Below are 27,658 nucleotides of genomic sequence, written 5' to 3'. Positions count from 1 at the left end.
CTGCTGCTCCATTCTAATATAAACATCCATGTCAAATTTCTGTTGTGCTACATTGTTATGTATGGAGTCACCAAGATCCCAAAGAAGCTAGTCATAAACTACATCGATGTCCAAATCCACAATCTTCATGTAATCATCTATCACCTTAGGAATCTCGTAGCTTGTGTAGATCCTATTGTTTTTATGATGAGGCGCTTTACATGGAGAAATTGCAATCATGTACGACTTAGGGACAACTAAAGGATAAACTCCATATTCAACCAATTGCGGTTGTTCCTGCAAGGAATCATTCATAGCGTCTGCATGAAGTTGAACAACTGTTGGTAGAGAGAATTTTCATCAAGTTGATCGATGAGTGTTGGTTTGATGAAATTAGTGCAGGCATCTCCTTTACTGTTTCTGTCATCTTGAAGTTTCAGGTGTTCTCCACTTATAGGCATAGCAAAAGATTCTTGCAAATCCTCACGTGACTTCATTTTTCTCTTGTGTCTATATGACTTCTTGTAGCCACTTACAAATCTCCCACTTCAGACCATTATTGAAGAGTTTATTGTGCTGAGATGACAAATACTTCATTTGTAATTCTATATAATCCTTCAAAGATATGTCTCTCTCCCATCCCCCAATCACCCATTCTTGCTTGATTTTCTTCAGCATCTCATCCAATGTGGGAGTCCACATTTCTTGTTGCTCCGCCCTAGGAATGAATGTTGTTAGTAATGGCCTTGTGCACTCAAGAGGTTGAGTGTTTCTTTCGCCCATTTGTGGAGCCTTTGTTGACTTCTTAGCTTTCTTAGCGCCTTAATCAACCCATCACTCGGTGCCATGATTTGAACTCAATACCCGATAGGCTAGCAAGATCACTAGCTCTGATACCATTGTAATGTTCACAATCCCACAGGAGAGGCCACTGAGTTCATACGGAGCTCAAAGATGCTGTATGGTGGAGGAAAGGATGTTGGATGTACAGACTGGAGAAGAAGTTGGCTTGCGGATTGGAGGAGAGGTTGGCATACGGACTGGAGGAGAGGATAGGCATATAGACTGGAAGTTGTTTGGTTCCTACCAGGAAGTTGCCTGGTTCTCGTCAAGAAGTTGCTGGGCATACGATATCTGTAGTGGAGGAGGTTCGTGCAAGGTGTTTGCATTGTAGGAACATATTAATATGGACTTTAATTTCCTTTATTAACGAAACAGAGAAGACATCTAATTGCTAACATGCAAACGTGCACCATATAACACATACACATGCAAGTCACAATTTATCATAGAGAGAATATAGTTGCAAACAATGATGGTACTCGGATTTGCTAGATCCAAGTGAAGTAATACAGGGACTGGAATAGGGTGAGGGAATCCCATCGAAACTGTGATAGCCCAGTAGGGAAGGTCTTGCTTTTCTGAAATGGCGAATAATACAAAATTGCAACAGGAATTCGCAATACAAAGAAATAATCCAAATCACATACTAACAACTTCCTACATGTCACACCTAAATAATCCTTTGGAGAACTCCCAAGTTTTTACAAAAAATGCCCACATGACAAACACTACAAATAATTAATAAAAATTGGGCCTCTTTATTAAATAATTAAAGGTTTAAATAATATTATTTAAATTTGGGACCATTAATTATTTTAAGTATTTTCTAAAAATTGGGGACATTACAACGATAGCCCCCAGATAAAAGCATAGACATCTCCAACCTTGAATGCAAATGTAATTAAACCCATACATCTTCAAGATTCTCTTAGAAATTATTAAATTCCAGCATGAATCGACTTCTCAAATACATTATGAATAGAAGAGAAGTATTACACAAGTCACTATACCTCAGCAGTGATTGTAATCCCAAATCCCAAACAATTGTAGGCTTCAAACCCTCAGAAAATAGCAAAAGCAAATATAATATTTAATTCCATGCTATTCCATCAACGTGAGCTCATATTTATAACCCTCGTTGGCACAAAGTTTCTCAAATGTGACTCCACTTAAGAAGCTTCACCAACACAACATCATTTTATTATAATGAAGTGCTATTATAATAATGAATCTTTTAATAAATAATTAATAAATACGAGCTCACATAGTTAATAGCTCAATCCATTGTAGGTGACAAGCAACTGCCAATGCCACCATCTGCACTTGTTGAGTAACATGGATCAGTTTGTGCAAAAGTAATTATATTGCCATTGTTATAGATATTTTTCAAATGCAGATCCCAATCTCTTGACAATATAAGAATAGGAGACATGTCTCATGAAGAGACATGTCTTTATGATTAATCATTATCAGTTAACAATATAAATCACAATATAACATATGTATTATATATAATATATATGTATAATATATTATATATATAATATATATTTATAATATTATATATATAATATATATTTATAATATTATATATATATATGTGTAGTATAATTATAATATTATATATATCAACATAGTATCTTACGATTGAATCAATATGACTGTAGCTATAATCTTAACACTTCCTCTTAGCTCGGGAGTATTTGTTATGGAACACAATATGCTTTCAAACATATGGAGATATATCATCTCAATGTGATATTCTTGGAATGTCATATTTTTGGATATATATATATATATTAACATAGATTACATATGGACTATGAGGCTAAATTTCTCAACACTCCCTCTTTAGCAAAGAGAGAATTAAAGCAATTATAATACGAGATTTGAACACCACCTTAAGTGTGGTCTATGATAGGTTTAAGTTATGGTGTTTGGCAAGATCCGACCCAAAGAACCATAACAAATTGATTTTCATGGTGTCCGGCAAAAACTAGCCTGAAGAACCATGATAAGTTGGTTATCAAGGTGTCCGGCAAAATCCGGCCCAAAGAGCTATGAAAACACTTGCTCTAACACATTTTGGTGTTAGGTGATAGATCAACTATTGATAAAGTCGTCACCTTACAATAGTTATCTTCTGGTTGATACATTCGTTATCATGAGTTCCAACGCTCTGGGACAACAACTTAATGAAGTCTGTCATGATAACATGTTTACCATTTATAAGTTCGTAACTTTACAATGGTTACCTTTTGTTATATATGTCAATGAAAGATCGTCACCTTTCATTACATATCATATGTGAAATAGTAACTGCCATGAACCAAGTCAGAGGGTGGTACAAAGGCTTTCACCTGAATTCTATCTCATACAGAAGAATACATTACAATAAATATTACTTAGAACTTCTCATAGAGAAGATATCATTTACAAAGGATTGCACCTCAAAAATCTCCCTCTGAACATCGATCCTGGAAAGTTAGGTCCTCAAGTTACTTCCTCATAAGCTCTCTTCACCCAAGGATGCCTGTCAAACTCACTTTGAATCTGATATCAATCTTTTGATTTTCTAGTGATAAGTCAATACATAGGAGTAGGCCCATCAGAATCATGCAGTCACACACATGTATTGTAGACTCCCTCTGAGTATTAATCTTCTAAGCTCCTTCGTTGTCTTGAAGAAGTGTTAGACTCCCTCTTAATATAGAATAATACATAGTCCCAATCATCGAAGATATTTTTTCTCCAAAAACTCATAGATCGAGTCCCGCACTAATGCCTTAGCAGCATACTTAATGCATCATTCTTCTCGTCTTGCTAGAGCACCTCTGTACATCAAAATCCTTGCTATAAATGTTGCTTCAGTGAAGGTCCATATGCATCAAATTAAATGATGGTTCATCTCTCTTCTCCTGGTTCATATGATTATTTGATGACTGATGAACAACTTTCATTTCCTGCAAGCAGAACCTTAGAGACAAAGGAAAATATCAAGAGAAATTACTCTTTTATAGAAATACAATTAATAGATAGAATACAATGAGTAGATAAATGCTCAAAGATAAGAATTACTTATCTACACATGAATGGAACATCTCCTCTTTAAAGATGGTTCAAGTGGGAATGGAACATTGTTTATCATTTCCCCCCACAATGTGAAGTTTCCACTCTTATATTCTCAAATGATTTTGCATCATATTCAAGTATGACAAACTTCTTAGTTATTTTGTCAATGCTTGTAGATCACTTCCAATTTCTATTCATAATTTACTGATAATAGAATATGATTACTCCTTGACTGATGACATATACTGAATCAACTATTCATTATCATAAGAGATTCCTTCAATTGTGTAGTCACCAAGACTACCTAGATTTCCATTGTGGCTACAAGAATGACTTGGATCGTCTCTTGATAACTTTGCACGATTAAATTTGTTATCTCTTAATAATCTGCAAGACTATCTCTAATAGAATACATGAACCTTCAAATAATAAGTGGATGTGATCTTTGTTTGTTGAGATTATAGTGTCATCCTTCTTGAGAATCCTTGTTCTCTTAGGAAATGGACAGGTCCTTTCCTTCTAGACTCTTATTTGAAATTGTTTTAATATATACTGTGCGTCATTTGTACCAATGTTTGATATGTCAGTTTTCCTAACTGGTTCATCTCCATAGGATATCAACCCCCACTGTAATATTCCTCCTAGGACTACAATTTATTGATGAGATGGCTATATATTCATTTATAACTGATACAGCTAGCTTTGTGATGTGATACCACAACTTTTTAAACAGTATTTTTCAGTGGTTCAACTTCTCAATGTGCTGTGTATATACTGAATCGATCCCCTTTATGATCCCCAAAATCCAATCAACGTGATCTCACTTTTGTATCTTGCTGTGAATGGTTATGATGTTTTAATTTCAAGGGATTTTACTTTTCCAAATCAAATTTATCTCGTTATAACATAAATAATTTGGTCTTTTCATTCTTAATGACCATTTAACTATTGCTGTTTGTAAGCTACCCAAATTGCATATGTTCAGTTCTGACTTAATCACTTACATTAGTTATTTTATCCAATTCTTTCTTACTCGCTGGTTAAGGTATTCTTTCTCTATTTATCGCAGAAGTCATCCAAACCAATAAGACACATAGCACAACACAGTAATTATTCAGATATATTGGCATAGAGTACTTGCAACGGGACCGTCGGTCAGTCTTCAACTTATATAGTGTTGCATGCAATTTTCTTATTGATTATAATTACTGTGGAGTCTGCTAATAATGAAGTTCCAAAGGCTCAGCCAATTCCTTTCATCAAGCCAGAATTTACACTGTGTATCTTGAGGCTTGGATGCTTAGTTTTATCCCTCTACATGCTTAGGACATCTATCTTCCAAGTTGATACCCTCATGTATAATATGATCTTCATACTAATGATTGCCGTTCTTCAGATTATAATGAACTTCAATAATTCCTTTCGAGATTTTAGCCATATTTTGAGCCCAATGATAATATTATAAACTTTTAGTGGTGAGTGTCGATACGTGGCTCAACAATTCTCTACTTTAGTGTTTTGTAGTCATCCATGCTCTCCTCCTCTCCAAATAGACGAACAATGACATTGTAACTAATATCATTATAAATCATTCAAAAATCATTGTAAGTCGTAAATCATTAACACACCACTTCTATTCCTGACTGTAACGAATAAACTCGTTCTCATAATCTCTCAACTTATTTTCATATCCCAATCTTTGTGAATATGCACCACTGAACAGGGGAATGGTCATTGTACGACCAATTTAAGGATGGAAATTTTGAAGTTTTCAAGGCATCAAACCATTTGAAGTTGTTGTCTGAGAAATTCTGATTTTGTCGTCATCTATCAGATAATTTTAATCTCTCAATATCATGGTAAATCTAAATGTCATGTCATGCCTCAGAGATATATATCTTTGTTGAATCATTTTTCTTTCTTTTCCCAGTTGAATGACATCTCTTAACCTAGCACAATCACAACCTGCCAGTCCTTGATCTCACTGCGTGAATAAGCTCGCTTCTGAAATTGCCCCTTCTGTCCCTAGTTCAGTGTTTAAATGCTAGAGTAGGGAAATTTCTTATATTTTCTGTGCTTATATAATGAATTTTCCACCTTGTGAATCTCTCAAATGATTTTTGCAATCCTTATTTTACTCCTTCCTTTCTCGGTGCCCACGATATGTGCTGTCTCCTTTAAGACAATGATGGTATCGTGGCAACAGAAATTGTGAAGGCACAAAAATGTTGAAGGAAGAGAAATTGTGTAGGCACAAAAAGTGTGATGTCTCACGATACCTAATCAGTTTTGATCGGGGTCATTACAGTGCAATACAATATTGAATTTGAAACTCGAGCACTTTCTACCCCGTAGATCACCCGAGTCTACAGAACAAAGACTCTGCAATGTCCATTTGTCTAGATTTGTATCGCCCAATTTTCTCATCTGTAGATCATGCAATTCCTTGCCATGATCGTACTCCAATTTGACTTGCAACAACCAACACATGGGCTTCCATTTTCACACAACTTTTCTGCCATTGGGTGAATTTGTGTTAAAGTTATGAAGCCTATGAAATAAAATATTAAATACTGGCTTTTGACTTTGTGTAATTCCTTTGCTCTTTTATTGCCTTCAAACACTTGTTTACATTTGCAATTTGGCTTTGATACCATGTTGAGTAACATGGATTGGTTTGTGCAAATGTAATTATATTGCGATTGTTATAAATACTTCAAATGCAGATTCCAATCTCTTATAAATATAAGAGTAGGAGACATGTCTCTTGTCTCATGAAGAGACACATCTCTATGATTAATCATTATTAGTTAACAATATAAATCACAATATATGTATTATATATAATATATAATATATACTATATATAATATAATATAACATATACTATATATATATATATTATATTATATATATATGTAGTATAATTATAATATTCTATATATGATATATATATCCACATAGTATCTTACGATTAAATCAATCTGACTGTAGCTATAATCTTAACATCATTGCTAAATTTGGAAACTGCCCAATTTAGACTTACTAAAAATAGTAATTCCACCACTTAGACCACTAAATGACCTTGTCAACTCATGAGGATCACTAATGAACTGACTCAAACATCTATAGGAGCTCGCCAAAAATGGGGACATTAGAAGTTGATATCCATTGATTGAACAACATAAGTGCCTTTGTAATACCCAACATATCGCATCATATAACTAAGTGAAAGTCTTCAATAAAGAAGGAACCTTGACATTGTCTCATTTGATCACACAATTCATATATATTGCTTGGCATATGAGCATCCTTATTCAAGTGACAGTTGAAGATTTAGCGTTTCATCCTGGAATCCTAAGTATCTGATTCTACATGTTATAGTGGAACAAAACTCACATCAACAGGTCCAACACACAAGAAACATATTTATGAAAGAGAATGACTCCTCTAATGAGTTCAAGCATCAAAAGAAAAGAACTCCCAATGTTTACAGAGGATGCACCTGAAGATCCTATTAGGCATTGTAAGATATATGAAACCATGTGGAAAGCAAGCAACTAGGCAGACAAAGGTTATTTTCTACGAGAATGCCTAATAATACAGGGTATAGCCATCGAATGCTTTACGAAGCTTGATGATGAATTTGCTAAAGATGGCATTCGAGGTGGAGTTCAAAATATTAAGAGATGACAATGAGATTGTGTTAGAAATCTTTAACCCTAAAAGGGAAAAATGAGAATGTACGAGCTTATAATCGTAGGTTAAAGGAGTTAGTTGTAAAGTTGAAGAATCAGCCAGCCAACAAATCGAAGAAGCAGTGGTTCTTTGAGGGAATGATCCCCTATGTTTCCAAGAAGATGAATATGGTGTCTCAATCCTCAAATGTCGATGCTCACTATCGGGTGATGGACCCCAACATGAAAATAAAACATGCTCTCAAATTAAGAGAAAGATAAATGATGATGAGAGCAAGGAAGATAGCAATGAAGAAGAATTGAACACAATCCAAGCCCTACAATGGTATAAATGATAATGATTAAAGAATAGAAGGCAAAAAAAAAAACTAATGAATTGTGGTATATTCAGTGCAAAGATTCAAGGTACACAAGGTAATTGTCCTAGAAAAATGTTTTGTGGGATTTCCCAGGTGATGGGTAATTCAACAAAGGAGTGCCTGTATAGTTTGAAGAGAAAGAGTACACAAGAGATTTTTGCATAGGTAGAGTCCACTCAATTGAATCCACCCAATGCATCATCAAGCAATTATTGAAATCAACCAGGAAGGTGAAATCAAATATAGTATGACTCTGAAGGGCATCCTATCATACAATGCCAATAATGTACTGAATGCAGACACTTTGCAAGAGATTGCTAAAACATGCCGGACAAAGTGCAACTATTATGCGTGCAAATCATGGTTTGCAAACTTTGCGAGTACTCTTTGTATTGTTGAGTACTCTCTTTTCTTTTGGCTTTGTGAGTTTTTATAAGTTGCACTATCTAAGTTGCTAAGTACTCTCTTTGTTTTTGGTTTTGTGAGAAGGTAAACTCACTGCTTAATTGGATGAAAAGTTAAATGTTGCAAAGATGTACTATTTTGTTTATGATCAATACTTTTATCCTACAGTTCAAGCTTTAAAGAAATGGAGACATTACCTTTTTCCCAAGTAGTTTGATTTATTTATTGATCATCAAGCTTTATTGTATTTGATTAGTCAAGGAAAGTTAAATCAGAGACATTTGAAATGGGTTGAAGTTTTGAAAAGATATACATTTGTTTTGAAACATAGAAATGAGACATCTACCAAATTTCCAGATGCCATAAGTAGGAGGTTAAATTTATTGAAAATACAAGTTGAAGAGGTTTAGTTCAGTGAACTAAAGAGTTTGTCTTCAAAGGATCTTGATTTTGCAAAAGCTTGGATAGATTGCTAGGAGCCAATTACGTTGGATATTATGAAGTGGTTGGATTTCATAGTCCAAGATCATATGTTGTTTAGAGGAAGCCAATTGTGCACTTCAAGAAGTTCCATGAGGGAGAACCTAATTAAGGAGAAGCATAGTGGAGGACTTGTAGGACATTTTAATCAAGAGAATACTATTGCACTAGTTGGTGAGCATTACTATTTGCTAGAGTTGCAACAAGATGTGAAGAAGTTCGTCCATAGCTGTAGAGTATGTTAGATGGAAAAAGGTACGAGCTAGAACACAAGTTTATATCAGCCCTTATTTGTAACTAAGAGGCCGTGGGTTTACATTAATGTGAATCTTGTTTGTGGTTTACCAAGGACACAAAGGGAACATGGATCTATTTCTATGATGGTGGATAAATTTGCAAAGATGGCACATTTCATTCCATTAAAGAAGACCAACAATGCCATTCATATTGTAGAGCTATTTTCAAAGAATTGGTAAGACTACATGGTCTACTAGAAAGCATATTTTGAAACCAAGATACCAAAGTTTTTGGTTATTTTTGGAGGACATTGTGGAAGAAGTTGAAGACAAATTTTAAGGTCATTCTAGTACACCATCCGCAGACTAATGGACAAACTGAGGTTGTGAATAGGAGTTTGGGTAACCTACTGAGATTCTTAGCTAGAGTCTAATGCAAGAGGTAGAATTTGATTTTCCCACAAGTAGAGTTTACAAAAATTTTGTCACTAGGGGCAATGCTAAATCACCATTCTAGATTATATGTTGAGGTAGTCCAAGAACTGCTTTAGATTTGAGGAAAATGGCCAAAGAAGTAAAGAAGAGTGTCGAGGCCGAAGACTTTGCAAAGCATTTGAAGAACTTGCACAATGAGCTGGAGAAGCACATTGATAAAATGAACACTGAGTATAAGCTAGACAGATTGGAAAAGGAGAAATAAGGAATTTTGTAGTGGAGATGAAATCACGGTTCATTTGAGGAAAAAAGGCTGCCATTGTGAACATACAATAAGTTGCAAATGAAAAAAATTGAACCATGCAAAATCTTAAAGAAACATGGTTTTAGAAATGCCTATGGGATAGAGCTTTTGAGTGGATTGAATATTTCACTTGTATTCAATATTTCAAATTTGTTACAATATCATGGAGGTGAATTTGTAAATGAACTAATATAAGCACAGCGAAAAATTTGCCACCTATTCTAGAAGAGGATAGAATTGAAGAGATCTTGGATAATTGAGTGGGTCATAGCACGAGGAACACACAATGCACAAAATATCTGGTAAAATGAAGAGGAAGACTTGTTGAAGATTCATCCTAGTTGTGTAAGACTAAGGTTGACTATATTGGTCTCCTTCCAACTCCTAAGATGTAACAAGGTCACTTCTCAAATCACCACTAGAGTACGATACAAAAGTATCTAGGGTGTACAAGAAAATTTGCATCACCCAAAAATATTGTTCTCTTTTAGTGAGGGCTAAAAATGGTGGGGACACTATTTTTAGTAAGTTGGCTTTATGCACGTGTGAACACGAAAAGTTGAACAATTCCAAAATGGTGAAATAAAGTCAGTGGTGAAGAAATCTGTTCAATATCATTTGTCATTTCTGAGATATCGTCAGTGTCAATTTTTTCAAAATTATAAGTACATTTAAAAATATTAATGTCAAATTTGGGGCACTTAGAGGCTCTAGATAGATCGAAAAACTTAGGCATATGGCTGGTTGCACTTCCTTATCCTCGTATGTGTAGCTCAAGGGAAGGATATCTCCCTGTGACCTTGTAGAACTAAATCTGCCAATGAGACTGCCATTGCCTCTACTGTCCTCTTTCTCTTCGGCTTCTTTTTTTCATATGCTGCAAGTGTTGCTTTTGCTTTCCTCACAACCTCCTTAGGATAATTTTTGCATTGTGTAATTTTCAAATTTCAATCCAATGATCCATGCAAGGTGATATTTGAATCAGTTTATGCCACCGGTCATAGATTTTGTGCAATAGTTACAAACATCTCCTTGCACTCCCCTTGATGTCCCATGTTTCCAGCAAGGATCCCTCATTCTGCCACCAACTTTACTTATTCTATCCATTTTCTTATAGAAAAATATGAAATAAACCTAAGAGAGGCAACATAAAAAATTATCAATCCTCTCACCAGTAGTACTGCAACATAATGTTTTTAAAAAAAAAAGTAAAATAAATATTAATTATTTGTGATTAATTTTAAATGATTTATTATTTTAAGATTTGTGATTTATTAGATATCATATATAATCAAATGGATAAAATTATTTGATATCATATATATAATAAAATTGATAAATTTTATCCATTTGATTTAATCTCATCTCTATGATAACAAAATATAATAGGATATTAGATATAATCAAATGGATAATTGTTTTCCATTTGATTAGATATGATATCCTATTATATTTAATCTCTTTGATGATCACATAGAATAAGGTATTCAAATTTTTGGATAGTGAATAGTGAATACTGTTTACGTTTTCTAATAAATGCTTTTTCTTTTCCTCCTAGAGGTTCATTTTTCCATCCATTGTTGTTTCAGTTTTGCATATTGATTTTTGCAAGTTTTAAGGAAAACATGTATTTATTTTGTTTATTGATCTCTCTTGTAAACATGCTTAATGTTAAGAGACTTGCCGCCACCGTTGCTTTTCTTCACCAGCCTCACTCCCTCAGAATCACATCACATGGGGAAAATATAATGTAAACCTAAAATGCAAATTGGCTTTTACCTGTTTCAGCTTTGGGAGTTTCCTGTTGAGTCTCTAGGATATAAATCAGGAGTTTTTTTTTTCTGTAAAAACTCTCCACAAGTCATTGAAAAAGCTGCTAGAATTTTTGACTGATGAAATCAGCCAGGGTTTCACCTTGGTAGTACTTGCACACCTGGCTAGTACTTGCCAATTTTTTCAAGCTTTCTAACACCTATTAATTATTGTCTCCACATATTATTTATAATACAATAATGTGGAGTCTTAATACTCTACTTGGCTTTCTAATACTACTTAATAAATGATAATGTGGAGTCTTGATACACTAACACCCACGTGAGGATTAATTTCCAACACAATTAGATAACCAAGCAACTAAAGTTGCTATTATATTTGATGTTACCGAATGATATCGAGAATAGAGGAATTAGAGTGCTGTTCTAAAGAGAAACAGACTATAATGGAGAAAAGGTTTGATACAAAGTTCAAACATGATATTTGTCCTGGGAAAAACAGAAACAAATGGTAGTAGTATATACCCTGCTACCAGAGTAAATCGCTCAAACAAACAAGTACAAATACAAACTATCAACTATGCCAAATCTCTCCTTTTAGCTTCATCTTCCTTTTGCTATAACAATCTCAGTTCTCCTCGTCACCATTTTTTTGGACAGTCAATGTCTTCTTATTGAGGACTGCAGAACATCAAACGCATCTTAGAAGTCTTCTTGCATGGATTTTGAAGAGAGGACCAACTGAAATGCTTCACATTCTTGTTTTTCATGTCCAGATGAAACTGCCCCTTTTCATCAGCCTCCAGTTTTGATTTTGCCAAGTTAGTTACAAATCTGCCCTCTGTTGGAACTCGATGATTTCTGCTATGAGCTGAGGTTAACTTTGATGGTTGGAACCTACTGAAGTGACTTTATCTGTTGATGATATTTTCTTGTAAATTCCATGCGGATCAATAGAATATAGCATGCAAGCTCTGTGAGTAGTCCCCGAGTTGTCTAGTACTCTTTTTTTTTTTTGCTCCACAAGTTTTCATGAGTTTAACTTGCAAATTTTTATAGACATAAGAAAACTGAAAAACATGTATAAAAATGCCAACACAAGTAATACAATGGTTAAAACTTAAAACGCATTTTTGACATTTTTTGTATATAAAGTTATAAGCCACCCATTTTCTCTTTGGAGATGTCAATTTTTAATTTAATGCATTTTGAAATTAAATGGTATTTGTTAAAGAAATTTTAATTTTTAATACTCCCAAAGCTGCTGAATATTTTTCAAGTATTCGCTTCATCAAAAATTTGGGCTTGCCATTTAATCTTCAAGTCCAAGCCTGTGAATTATGCAATAGATCCACAGCCTTGGATTCGGATTGCCTGAAGAGGAACTGTTGGAACTGATTTGGAGCCAAGAGTTTCTGGGGGATTCACGCCTCATAGACTTTGGTTTCTTTTTACTAGCCTTACTATTGGGCAATGTTCATGCATCTCTATATGTTTTTTATTTATTTTAAAAGACCAACTCAAACAACTAATGAAAACCCAAATTTGTTAATTTGCATTTTCCTGAACAAACCATAGAACCCCATTCCTAAATGAACCAAACATTAATGCCATCTAGACAAACCAACTTATTTGAACAAGGTGATCATGGAAAGTATTTTATGAACTCTCCATATTTGATATCTAGTTTTTGCATTTTGTGAAGGCTCCATAGTCAAATGCAATGTGCATGCATCATTTCCCTCAATAGGAACTGTTGGAAATGATTTGGAGCCAACAGTGACCTGGGGGTTCACACCTCATAGACTCTGCTTTCTTGTTAGTAGCCTTACTATTGGGGAATGTTAATGTATTTCTATATTTTTATTTTTGAAAACAAACCCAAACAACTAATGAAAACCCAAACTTGTTAATTTTGCATTCTCCTAAACAAACCATGGAACCCCATTCCTAAGTGAACCAAACATTCATACCTTCTAGACAAACCAATTTATTTGAACAGGGTGGCCATAACAAATATGTTATTGACTCTCCATATTTGATATCTGTTTTTTTAAAATTTTGTGAAGGCTTCATAGTCAATGCATCATTTTGTTCAAGAGTGGGTCCGCAGTTGGACATAACGTGATCATTATTGATCAGCTCCTGAAAAATTTCCTTTGATTTTTTTCGTTCTTCGAAACAAATTGTATATAAATATTATGAACTCATGTAACAGGTAAATAATCCACCCTTGCCAAATCTCTGCAATGGCTTATGTGATACTTAAAAAGGGTCGTCGGTTCTGTGAATGTAACAGATATTTTACAAAAATTTCATTCAACTGCTGCTTCTGTTTGGGAACATTGAAAAATATAACATCTTCAATCCTATCATTTACAACCAATGATGGGACCAAAAAAGTCAACTCTAGCATCCCAATTTAATGTTCTCTTCAGATAGATTTCACAGAAAATAGAGGATTAGAGTGGTTTGGGCACGCTTGGAAGAATGGTCAGGGAAAAGGTCAAGGGACATTTCTTTAAGTTGACGATTTTATATTCTATGCCCTTTAGTGTTTCTACCTTTGGATTCCCATCCTAAGGGAATTGTACATGAACACCAGTTAGATTCAAGATCAGTACAATAATGAATTGGGTGACCAAGGTAGCTTCTCTTTAAATAATAGAGGCTTCCTTCTTGATATGCATTAATTCTTCTCACATGATCTCTTAGATGCAAGAAGCTACACTTCTTTTGTGCTTTTTCATTAAAGCAGTATTTGCATTTTAGTCAGCTCTATCGCTTTTTTCAGGGGTTCAACATATTATATAACCTTGCGGACTTTTAAATTATCTTACAAAACAAAAACCATAAAGGGTTGATTTAGCATATTGCCACCAGTACCATAACTCATCCTCTAGCAACTTTAGGGTAAAGATCAAGGAATGGATTTATCGTCTTAAAAAATATTCCTAGACTAACGTAGGAATCCTCTGATTGCTTCTTTATGTGCATTTGACCAATTGCACGAGTTGTATTAATCAGGCAGGTTTGATTTATTGAAATACCAGCAATGAAACTGAGGACACGAGGAACATAGAAACTTTGAAGAAATTAAGTACTCCAAAATAGGCTATTGAAATAATGATCGCAGAATCATATAATTCACAAGCTGATTTAAAGATCATTATTCAGAATAAGCAATATCCAAGGTGTGAATGGGGTGAAATTTGTTGATGTGAGTTTTGTAACACTACATAACATATTAGCAATTGAATATCTGATACGAGTATCAAACACACAATTCCTCTCTTGAAAAGTTAATACTCATGAAGCCATAAGCATAACTCCAGTGTTCCTTACACCTGTGGATGCTAACTCAGTTATTGATGTGATTTGCTGGTAATCATGGTGGCGGGCTTACGTTATTCATTCGAAGATAACTTGGACTTTGAGATGATGGTGATGGTGATTCGGTATGAATGCCAGATGATGTTGATGGTGGTGGTGATGGAGAGTGAGTGTGCCTTGATACTTATACTTCCCTAACTTACTTTTCTAAACTTCGACTACTCAACTACTTGCTATTCTACTTCTACTCCTATGAATGGAAAGATTAGCAAATGGACGGGGATCAAATCTAATGAAAGTTTACCAGCGGCTCCACCTCCATAGATGCAGTGATTCAAAGGAAAAGAACGAGTTTACCACACAAGGCTTCCCAACAAGCTACTAGGATGCTAGTGGCCTAGTTATAGATCCCTATCAAACATCTACTAATGTTACCATGCAACTATGGATCTACTTCTACTCTAACAATCATGGAATGAAATCCTACTTTAATTTGAGAGATGAGAAGAACCATGCAATACACCAAAATGATCATGTATATCCACCATGCAAGCCACAACAATGAATAGAGAACAATTTTGATAGTATTTTAGCAACAATTCTCCAACATAACTCTCTCACAAATGAGAGCGAAATGGCCTTATATAGAGGCTTCAAATTACAATGAACGACCGAGATTAAGAGGCAAAATCAAGGGCCAAGATTATATCTTACAAACCCTAATTAAGGTTACCATTATTCAGCCAATTACATGAGGGCACCAACTTTGTGGGCCAATGAGAAAATTACAATAATTTGTCAACCAATGAGAACATAGGACACTCGGCATGATTTGATTGCATGCACATGAAAGCGCCACCTCATCATCCTTATCTTATAAATTTATTCAATCCTTGAGATAAGGTGAAGCCTTGGATGCTTGAGCTTGTCCTTAGAAACTTTCTCATAACCACTCGAACTTGCTTGTACTTGATGTCCTGACCTTGAAAGGATGAGGTTTTCATGTACTTGGGGTAATCTTGCCTTGGCCTCGATGGCTTCCCTGGATGTGAACTTTGCACCTTGAGAGCCTTGCTCTTGGCCACTACCTTGAAATCAAACTTAATCTCCCCCATTATCCTTGCCTTCTTGGTCTTCTAACCTTTCTATTCGAATCCAACCAAGCTAGCTTGCACGAATAGCCAAGCCTTATCTAGCCTCAAATATTTTCAATTCTCTTCTACTAATTTGCTCTTTCTTGAAATGGCGAGGCTTCTTGAATCTCAATCTTCAATCTAATTCACCCTTCACCTGATTTCATTCTTTACCAAAGTACGCTCTTCAACCCTTGCCAGCTTGCAATCAAAAGGACTAGGACTCCATGTGGAATTGCTTCTAGTTTTGCACTGCCCTAAGTTGTAATTCTAGATTTTCACTCATAATTCTAGCCCAATCAAATCTTCTTTTTCCTTTTGCAATTTCATCAATAAAGAAGTACATCCAGTTTTCAAATTGCATACTTTGAGTTAGGCCTGTTGGTTCCCAAAACCACAGATTGGAATCCTATGAGCCTTGCCTGCTTGATGTTGGGATATCCAACCAGTTGAGGCCAACTTGATAGGATTGATCAATGTGATCTAAATCCCCTGCGCTTCCGGCTCTGCAAGACCGAGGCGGGTGTACTTGATCCTAGACAAAACACTTAAAGTCCAAGATGCTTAAAGTAGATCGATTAGAACACGAAGACAATAAAAGTTTTCCAAATGGCAAGAATTAGAGGAAAACTTTAAACTTGCGATTTATGAACTGAGAACAAAAGTAAATGATTGAAGTAATGTTTAATTAAAGAATAAATATAGATTAATACAACATATGAATATATTAATTCCTCTAATGGAAAGAAATAAAACAATTGCCAACATATGGATTATGAATTAGGAGTAAAAGACCAGTGCCTAATTAAATGGGCCATTAGAGTCAACATTATAAGCTGAGACGTACGACTTTATAAAGTTCAATATATTAAACTATAAACAATTTTAATAATTCAAATGCGATGGATCAATTATATAAACGCAATTTTAAATAACTCTAAAATGCACTTCAACTCTTGTGGAGACAAATTAGACATAAATACGGAAACAATAAAATATTTCACAATATTTACGTTTATCAAATTCAAAATGCAATAATGATCCAATCCACTTATCCGAATATTAAAATATTTATAGAAAATAAATAAAAAACATTTACAAATGACACAACTTAATAATAATTTAAAACTTTAATGCAAATAAATTAAATAAATACTTCTTACTGATCCGGAAATAAAATCGTAGTGGAGACACTCCTTACAGATGATCTATCCAATATAATTCAACTCCGGAATCGCACAAGAATTTATTCCATAATTCACCATCCACAGGCTTAGTTCAAAAGGTCATTTTCTTTTCAAATGAAAAATATAATATAACATAAAATATAGCAATTGAAAATATGAATATTGAATTGTCTTCTATCTTTTTTTTTTTTTTGGCTTTTACATTTCATATATTTATAGACCCACAAGAGGTGTCGGTTTGTTTTTTCTGAATCATCACACCTTTTCATAAAGAAAACTAACCAATAGTTAAAAATTTAATATGGTTTAGATAAAGACTGGTTGCATCATTCCCGCGATCAAATCTTCAAACACAATCTTTCTCCTTAATCGCACAGCACACAGACCTGCGATCAAAACAAGACAACATTACATATTGATAAATATATAATAATAATAATAATAAGCAATACTCCAGCGGCTTTGTTGGAACGTGAACATCGAGACCCCCGAGATCGCAGAATGTAAAGCACAGAGGGAAACACGCGCGGGCACCAAAATATCCTTTGAAAGTCGGCGTTCGAAACTAATGCTTTTATTCACGTCTGAATAAATGGATGCCTCTGAATGGTGGACATCTCTATTATCTTTTAAAGATAAGTTTCTCAATATGAACCTGTAGTATTCACTGCCCTCATTATCATTAGCACTGACCTTGCATGATAGATTGTAACAGATTAGCCACGATATTCAGATCAAGTGTATGTTAGTGAGATATACATCTGAAAGTGGAATTCTGGAATATATCATTCATATTTTGTGGCTTCATTTCTCAAGGACCGTGGGCATATGTTAGGCTCCCTTATTAGTCATCATGGTGGATCTTGTTGATAGTCTTAAACGCTACTGGTGTCCATGTACCAGCCTGGCTTCAGATAATTGTGATATGAAACACTTGGACCTGCATCAACTTGATCAGAAGGGGCTCATCCTTTTTAGTGTTCAGAAACTGACCATCATTCCCCTTTATACGGCCAGCATGGACAGAACCAAGTATCCATCTAACAATTATGCCGTCATAGCTTCTTGAGTAAACTTCACTTTAAACTTATCTGTTGACATAGTAAGTACTTGCTTTCTAGTAGAATAAATGCTTCCTGTGTGAACACCATCTTCAGCGAACCTCCAATCTTTTCGCGTGTCTTCCCACCAAAAAGCACCCCTTTCTTGTCTGAACCAACAGTAATGAACTTACTCCCATCTGGAGAAAATCTTACACAATTCACAAAGTTTGAATGCTCTTGATTTTATTTCTCATGCTTGTTTGTCTGAGGGCTATAAACTTGAAGGAATATTAAATATTTTCTGGATTCATTATTACTATAGAAGCAGCTTGCCCATCTTTCCACTAATTTCCAGTTGCTATAGCAGGAATCTACAATTCGTCTTCAAATGATCACAATCTGAACAATAATACTTTGGGATAAACCTTTTGCATCTTTGCTTATAATCATGGAGAACGAACACTTCAGTGATGGCTATAAATCTTTACCATAATGAACAAATTTTCATGAAACATAAATAAGAGTAACATCAGATATATAAGTGCAGAAACTAAATGAATGAAGATCTGAATTGCTGCAACATGATTCAAAAAGGTTCATGCTCTCTAGTGACTTCCTTCTTTAATCATAGCGTTGATTTGAGATCTTCTTGAACTGCCAATGCTTAATGTTGTGAGATTTTGTGAGGAGAATCAACTCTGTTGTTGGGGTATACTGTGTTTGAAGAGCTCGAAATCTGTAGACAACTGGCAGCATCCTTGTCCAGATAACATCTTAGATGATTTCAAAAAGGGTGCTCAGGCCCATTTCATATCAGATTCAACATGTTATTACTTGTCAAAATCATTACTCTGCACATGCAATCCATTTTTACCTATGCTACGGTTTTACTGTAACAACATTGTTTCTTTACATTCTTTCAAACTTCTAAACTGGTGCAGGTACTGACTTGAAATTGAGATTCAACGGATGACCAAGTGCAGAATGCTTCTTTTGTATGCTTGAAGGCTCATGAAGATTATATAGATGAATTGTTTGGATTATACACTTGAACAATTTGCTGTCAGTAGGTAATATAGTGACCATTATTCCTGGACATGCAGTTTGGCTGGTTCTGTCAAAATCTTTGACTCTATACACATGCATAAACTATTAGCTACATATTATTAACAAGCCTGAACAATAACAGATTGAATTCAAATCCATGCCTTCTCCTTATCTGCTATATCTTGGTAGAAAACTTGGGCACCAAAATCTGCCTACTCCAGATAGAGGCAACCTTCAAACATTCTCCTGAGGCTGTTATAACAATTCTAGAGATAAGGGTTTGCTCGGGCTTCTGATCTTCCCTGTCCATGATAGTCTTTACCAAAGATAACACTTAATACTCCCTATATATACCAATGCCACATGCAAAATTTTACATTTGTAGAGTGTTCATGTAAGAATCTGTAAACAAGCTCCTGTTTGAAGTGAGTAATTATGATCTGAAAATAGAATATTGATCTCCAACATGCTTCGCAAATGAAAGCTCTAACTCCTGTGAAAATCTAGTCTCCAGATTTCATATTGCTCACTCTTCAAGATAAAAAATGGAAGCTAAAATTTTGGGCTTCATCAAGGCCCATGATCTGGTTGAGAAGCACAATGAGATCTCCATATTCTGGTTTGAACTCTGCCACTGTGAGCCTTGATGATCTGGTAGCCCCTTTCTTTCCCTCGTGTAGCCAAACCTATTTTAGGTGCATGACATAAGCTTCTTGGTTATCCTAAAATGACTTGGCTGCTTGGCCCATCATCACCATTGTCATGCTCTTGTATTGGGGAATGTTAAATGCTTCATCGATTGCCTGTCTGCCAATGTTGGCCAACACTCTCTTCCCTTCATCAAAGATGATGGATTTACTAATCAGATCAAACTTGGATGCGCACTCCATAACCAATTCTGGACAAGGCAAGGTAGGAGGAAGAGCTGTTGCGTGCACAATTCCACTTCTGTATATCTTCTTTGCCAAGGGGGATTGTTCTTCCTTTAGTCTGTCCTTTACCTGTATCATGTTTATTGTACCGACATTGGTATTGGTTATTCGCCTCATTTTCGAGAAGAAAGTTGTTTTGGGCATCATATCCTCTTTGTCTTTCTTAGTGTTTGTTCCCTTAGGGTTCTTGCTTGCATTAACATCTACCATCCTAAACACTTATTTTTGCCCCTTCGTTCAAGTGATATGGACTACCTTTATCAATCTCCAACCTTTTTTCTATCGATGGATTCTACACTTATTTCTGCCTCGCCAAGTCTTATCACTATACTTATCAATCTCCAATCTTCAACTTAGGGTGGGACTAACACTTATTTTTACCTCGCTGTTACCTTAGGATGGACTACACTTATCACTCCAATCTTCAACTTAGGGGCAGTCTAGCTTATTTCTGCCTTTTCAATGTCCTATCATGGATTCTACCCTTATCGATCTCCAATCTTCAACTTAGGGGTGGTCTAGCTTATTTCTGGCTCTTCAATGTCCTATCATAGATTCTACACTTATTGATCTCCAATCTTCAACCTATGATGGGATGATGAAGTGGTGGATGATGAATGCAAGAAAAACCAAGGGAAACAAAACTAGAAAAGAACAAAAGAGCAAAATCCGCTTAAGGACCCTTTTGAACTTTAAATGAATTGAACTCACCTTTACCTGGCCGGGTCTTTTTTTGAATTTCAAATCCCTTGCAAATCTAGATGCCCTAGCTGAAAAAAAATCAAAATTTTGTCCACTTGAAATTGCCCATGCATGTGCCCAAAAAAATCAGACTTTATCACTTGTTTTCTTCACCAACAAAATCGTCCAATCTCTAAGAGAAAATTGCAGCCCCTCAAGAAAATCAGACTTCCACAAAATTCGGCTCCACAAAAATCACAGCTCCACAAAAATCGTAGCTCTACAAAATTTAGCTCCACAAAAATCGCAGCTCCACAAAAATCACAGCTCCACAAAATTCGCAGCTTTATAGCAAAAAATATCAGACTTCAATAGTAACAAATCTGCCCCTTTCCTTGCTAGATCTGTAAATGTCTTCCTTGGTTAAAATGAATCGCCAAGCATAGGAAGTCTAATCTGCCCTAGAGAAAATCGCCAAGCATGAGAATTTTGCCTTTAACATGGAAAACTGCCAATATAGAGTGCAGATCTGCCCTACAAAGAAAATTGTCAAGCATGGGAGATCTCTATTATAAAGAAAATCGCCAAAAATAATGCCAATCTGCCTTTGCAAAAAAAATTGTCCAAGGAAAATGCTAATCTGCTCCTTCAAAATCATCCAAGAAAAAGGAAATTTGCTTCTTAGTCTATAAATCGCCAAGCATCATGAAGAGTAGGAATGAGGAATGAGGAGATAAGGGGAAATGACTTCCTCTTATACCCCATTTACTCACTCTCCTTAGCTGGTTGACTTGGACCCTGGGAGCAAAAAAAAATATTAATTAGAACACCAATCTGGTCCAAATTAAATGTTTAGCTAAAAATTAATTTTGCCAAGATGAAATTTACCCTTTTAAATTGCTGGTTAGACCAAGATTGCAAAAAATAAATAAATAAGGCCTTGCAGATGTTAAATGTTTCCATTTAATGATGATTTAGTAATTAAAATATCATTTAAAATCGGATTTGGCTAACCAAAAGCAATTTTTCAATTTTAAATTACAAATTTTTTTTTAGTATTTTAAAATCTTCAAGGCAAATTTAATCCATTTAAAGCCAATTTTTTGCAATTCAATCTAAAATCGATTCCGCCATGCAAATTTTAATTTTTATAAAATCATTTTTCAAGAATCTAAAATTGATTTTCCTATTTGCTTTCACCATCACAAAATTTAATTTTTTATTGACAAAATTCAAGATTTTCCAAAAGCCCAAATCTAACAAAAAATTTCATTCTTTTGAAAATTATTCAAATTTTTTACATTTATGTCCAAATTCTAAAAAAAATCGTCTAAGTACAACATTTACAATTTTATCCGGCCAAGAATTGTTCTTTGAAATTTATTCGGCGTAAGGATGAAATTTGCCATTCTGAAAAATCAAGCTTAAACTCGGGTGAAAATAAATCTAACCTTTTCCCTCTAGGCCTGAAGGCGCCCAAGACTTAATTTTTTTCAAGATCAGAAATTTTTGGACAATTTCAAAAATTACTGCCAAGGCGATCGAAAAAAGGGGGTCCCCAAAGTTTTGGGGCAATGGTGTGAAAACTTTACAACAAAATCAAATATTATTTTTTGTGTTTTTACCAAACATAAGTTTTGTTACCTGTATTTTTTGTTTGCAAAATTTTCAATTTGGGCCTACTGATAGTACATACATCCTCTTTTCTATAAATTGTTCCTTGCTTATTGATTTTTCAGGTTGGAAGCAATGAGGGAGGCTGGAGCTCAACTAGGAGCTTTATATCTCCAGACGAAGAATTGGATGAGACTATTGCATTTATTTTTGGAGATATGGGAACATCTCTTCCATATAAAACTTTTCGTTGGACCCAGGCAGAAAGTGAGCTAACCATAAAATGGCTGCTGCGAGACCTTGATGAACTTAGGGATAAGCCTGCATTTTTATCTCACATTGGCGACTTGAGTTATGCCAGAGGCCATTCATGGTTATGGGATTCTTTTTTTTATCAGATTGAACCTCTTGCATCCAAACTCCCCTATCATGTATGTATAGGAAATCATGAATATGACTGGCCACTACAACCATGGAAACCTTCATGGGCAAACTCTGTTTATGGGACTGACGGAGGTGGTGAATGTGGGGTACCCTATAGCCTGAAGTTTCATATGCCTGGTAATTCCACATTTCCAACAGGAAATTCTTCGCCAGCAACTCAAAATCTCTACTATTCTATTGACGTGGGAGTTGTTCACTTTGTGTACATCTCAACTGAAACAAATTTCCTTCAAGGAAGTGATCAATATGCTTTCATTGAACATGACTTAAGACAAGTTGATCGCAATAAAACTCCATTTGTAGTTGTTCAAGGTCATCGCCCCATGTATACCACAAGCAGCAGAACAGGAGATGCTCCTATTAGGGAAAAATTGCAAAAGCACTTAGAGCCTCTTTTTGTGGACTTTGGTGTCAATCTTGTTTTATGGGGCCATGTTCATAGCTACGAGAGGTTTTGTCCTCTTAGAAACTCCTCATGTGGAAGTATGGATATTGGAGCTAATCTTCCAATACATGTTGTGGTTGGAATGGGTGGAAATGAAGTTCAACCACAATGGCAACCTAGAACTGATCATCCAGTAGATCCTATCTATCCACAGCCTATTAGGTCGATATATCGCAGTGAGGAGTTTGGTTATACACGTATGCATGCTACAAGGAGCACACTGACAGTTTCCTATGTAGGTAATCATGATGGACGGGTCCATGACATCTTAGAAATACACCTGAAAGGCATTGAGACAGCCTCTGCGAGCTGGATTTGGTTTCTCAAAGCAATTTCCTTATTCCTGGTTGGAAGTTTACTAGGTTTTTTCGGTAGTATATTGTATTACTACTCCACAGGAAGAAAATCTCGCAACATTCAGTGGGCAACACTGAGTAACTCTGAGTTATAGCTACCATAATGTAAGTTTATTCTGTAAATAGCTGCAAGACTTTCCATTACAGAATAGTTATAAAACATTTAATTTAGCCACTCTTACAGGGAAGTAGGTGTACTATAGTTGGTTCTGCTGTGATGTATATACACACATGCTGAATTCTACCATTGCATATGGTGCTTTTTATTGTTTAACCCCAGAGATTCTACAGTCTTTCTTTTAAATAAAAGGACAAAATTGTTTTGAACTTAGTTAATAATTACTGAAGCATTCGAAGTAACTGGTGCTATACTGCCATCCAAGCAGCAAGCTTTCTACATTTCAAACTCTCTCCGAGTGTCTGTCTTTTTCTTCGGGTTATTATCAGTGCAGTGTTTTGTTGATTCTGCAAATGAGACACAACTTGTCTGTTAAAGATATAAAAGAGTGGCAAAATATCATCATATTAATAATAAGTCTTTTGAACAATGAGCATATTTTATACTTGTAGCCGTAGGAAGATGGTAATAATTATATTATTATTCTAGCTTTTCATCTTTAATAGATTTTGGTGTTGACAAATTATAATTATGTTTGATATCTTTCTATTTTATGTACTGTTCTCGGAAAAGCAATTAGGCAACTAGAAGGGATCAATTTATCATGAAATTCATAAACAATATTCTAGAATCCATTTGCTAACATGTATATCATCTATTTTTGGGCCATTTCTAATTGTTATTTTGTGTCTTATTCTTATTAAGACAACACTGTAATTTTAGATGAAGAGTGAAAAAGTCCAAAAGTCATTAGACAACCTTTGTTTAGTTCAAATTCTCATAAACCTTTTGGGATTTATAATACTAGATTTTCACAATCCATTAGTAAATATCAATAGATTTCTGGATTAGATTGTGTTTTTAACATTAGCGTTTCAGATCATACTTCGTGATCCATCATTAGGAAGAGAGTTCAAGAATATAATGGTAAGAAGTAGAGCAAGCCTGACTCAAGAATATAAGGAGAAAAAAGAAACACTGAAACCCAAGCAAAGAAAGAAGAAATAAAACAAACAGGGGAGAGAGAAGAAAAAATCACATAATTTTTTATTATTTTTGGAGTAACCTAAAACAAAATAAACTACAAAGAAAAACCTAACCACAACTGGGAAAGAAACTAAAAGACACAACAAAAAACAAGCATAAAGACAATAAGGAGAGAACACACACACACACACAGACACACACACGTGCGTGCGCACACGAAGGACCACAAGAAAATAAGTCAATTAGATATCAAACTAAAAATGTATTATACTATTTAATGAAAAACAAAAAATATTATATATGTACACACACACATACACAAGTATTTAAATAAAGCATGACCGTGAAAATGGAAAAATATAATTACAAAGAAGATTTGTGGGAGAGAGAATGTGTGTATGCATATGTACACACACACACACATAGGCATAAATATAAAAGAAGAAAAATAAAAGAATAAAAATATAATCACAAAACAAAACAAGAGGAATATATATATAAAAGATAGTAATGCAAAGACATAAATTAACAAAGAAATAAAAGAGAAAAAGATTACACACGCACACGTGCGCACACACAAGAAGAGCAAGAAGGATAACACCAAACTATAGGAAATCCCTGAGAGGGGACAAAGCAAACACCAAGAAAGGTTGGGGGTAACGAGTGTGCCTAGTAGAGGTTGCCAAGAGAGGCTAATGACCCACCCATCGTCACGATTAAGATTGGTGGGGTGGTGGTTAAGATTGATGGACTCCTTAAGCTTCATCTTGAAATAGTTGTTCTCTTTGGAAATGATCTAGATACTCTCCAAAAAGATATGATGTTTGGTAGCTGATGAGTGCTCTGGCAAAGCAGACTTGTGTACCCTCTCATGGGGTGTTAAACTTGGTACATATGGTGATTTTGGTCTCATTAATATTTTTTAATTTTAAAATATCTTTTTTTTTTTTGCATCAATGACTAAAATAGAACATAGCTATGTTTGATTAGAAGTAAATCTAAAGTCTATTAAATTTGAAGGGTTTAAGATTGAGTATTGAAAAGATTTAGGTTTTGAGGTTGATAATGGCAATGTGTTTTATTTAGTAGATTTTGATAAGTTCTACAAGGATTATGGAATATAAATATATAAGACAACTTCATATATCGTTTGGCAGTGTATAGCTCTAGAATGAATAAACAAGACATCAATGGAAAGGATTAGGAAGAGACTTAATAGGTTTAGCTTGGAACAATTTATTTAGCAAAAGTAATTGATATAGCTTATTATCTAATAAACATGTCTAAAACATCAACTTGTTGATAAGACACCCATGGATGTGTTGTCAAAACAAAAACTTCATCAATATATCTTTGGTTTTTCAGTTTTAAGGCATATGCTCATGTGTTTAGGGAAAAAAGGTCAAAGTTGAAGAATAAGATAATGAGATGTCTCTTCATTAATTATGATATTGATTTAAAATGATAAAATCTTTTGGATCCTATAACAGAGGGAGTTTTGTAGAGTAGAAGGGTTATGTTTACAAAGGATTTGTATTATTTCAATGTATTGTAGATAGAAAATGAAGAAAATAATAGTGTGGTTTAGTTACCACAAAAGATTGATGAAGTTGAACTAGAAGCCCATGAAGGATAGAAAAATGAGAGCTCAAATAGTTTAGAGACTTTGAAATGGGTGGTAGCAAGGAGGTCCATGCAACACACAAATCAAGTGAACAAGTTTACTCCTTTTTGTTGGAGATGTATTTTTGCGTTGATTACTAACAAATGAAATGACTCCATTAAGAAAAATAGCATGTGAATATTATCATATTGTCTAATGTATGTAAACCTATTGGATGCAAGTGGGTGTTCATATTTTTTTGATCTAGATGAAAATGTTGAGAAGTACATGGTGAAATTGGTTTAAGAGGATTATTCCTAGGTTGCAAAAATTGATTATAGGAAATTATTCTTTCTAGTTACTTTTAGAATCATCATTCTAGATTTGTCTTTAGAATTTGCACCGTAACTTCTTCTTTATGTTGATTATTGTCAAATTTACATCTTTATATCGAGTTCTTACATTCTCTATTTCTAATCATATTCAACCAATGAAATCAAAAGAGAATAATCAATCCAAATGTCCAACTGTCCTAAGAGAATGAAGTTGAGCCTAATTGGTTGTTCTCGAATGAAAGTGTTTGGAAATGGTTTCTATTTTGCATGTTTAGACTAGAACCCATATTCATTCACTATAACCTAACTTGTTTTACACTTACATAATCTCTGATTTTGAGTTCAAATATATTTTTTCATTGACTTTAAATATTTAGAAACATTTATTTTCAAATTTCAGCATAGAAAATTTGTTGAAAATTTCTTTTAATAATATCTTTGTTGATTAATATGGCATATGAACTATTGAGTATCTTGTCTAATCGTAATTTATTTTTTAAGTGTAGTTGTTATATTCTTATGATAGTTTTTAATAATAATGATGATAATAGTAGTAGAAATAATAATAATCCTTATGATAGTTTTTAATAATAATGATGATAATAGTAGCAGTAGTAGTAATAATAATAATAATAATTCATGTTGTTGCGACAATCTAAAATGTGATATTCAGTTTCTCGTGAGAAAAACAAAACTTCTCAAGGTCATGTGGCATCTTATTATGGCAAATTTATAGTAGTTTGTAAGGGAGAACTATCTGTCTTAGTTTCAAATGAGAAACTTTGGTACATGAAGTGCTTAAAAATAATATTTTATT

The 27,658-nt window shown here is 34.5% G+C and overlaps 1 protein-coding gene across 1 annotated transcript in view; it reads left to right on the top strand.

The window, feature by feature from the left end:
- LOC149570680 (putative inactive purple acid phosphatase 2) overlaps window positions 1-24,137 on the top strand; it is a 47,764-nt gene extending 23,627 nt beyond the window's left edge. The window contains exon 2 of the mRNA XM_089823218.1: window positions 22,679-24,137. Within this exon, the coding sequence (XP_089679344.1) occupies window positions 22,679-23,893 (1,215 nt within the window). The 3' untranslated portion in view covers window positions 23,894-24,137. The remainder of the gene's footprint in view (window positions 1-22,678) is intronic.
- Window positions 24,138-27,658: the final 3,521 nt, after the last annotated feature.

This window comes from Cupressus sempervirens, chromosome 3, assembly GCF_028749045.1.
Source record: "Cupressus sempervirens isolate cs-2001-9-10 chromosome 3, ASM2874904v1, whole genome shotgun sequence".
In the NCBI taxonomy this organism is placed as follows: Eukaryota; Viridiplantae; Streptophyta; class Pinopsida; order Cupressales; family Cupressaceae; genus Cupressus; species Cupressus sempervirens.
This window is presented reverse-complemented; position numbering and strand designations above follow the sequence as displayed.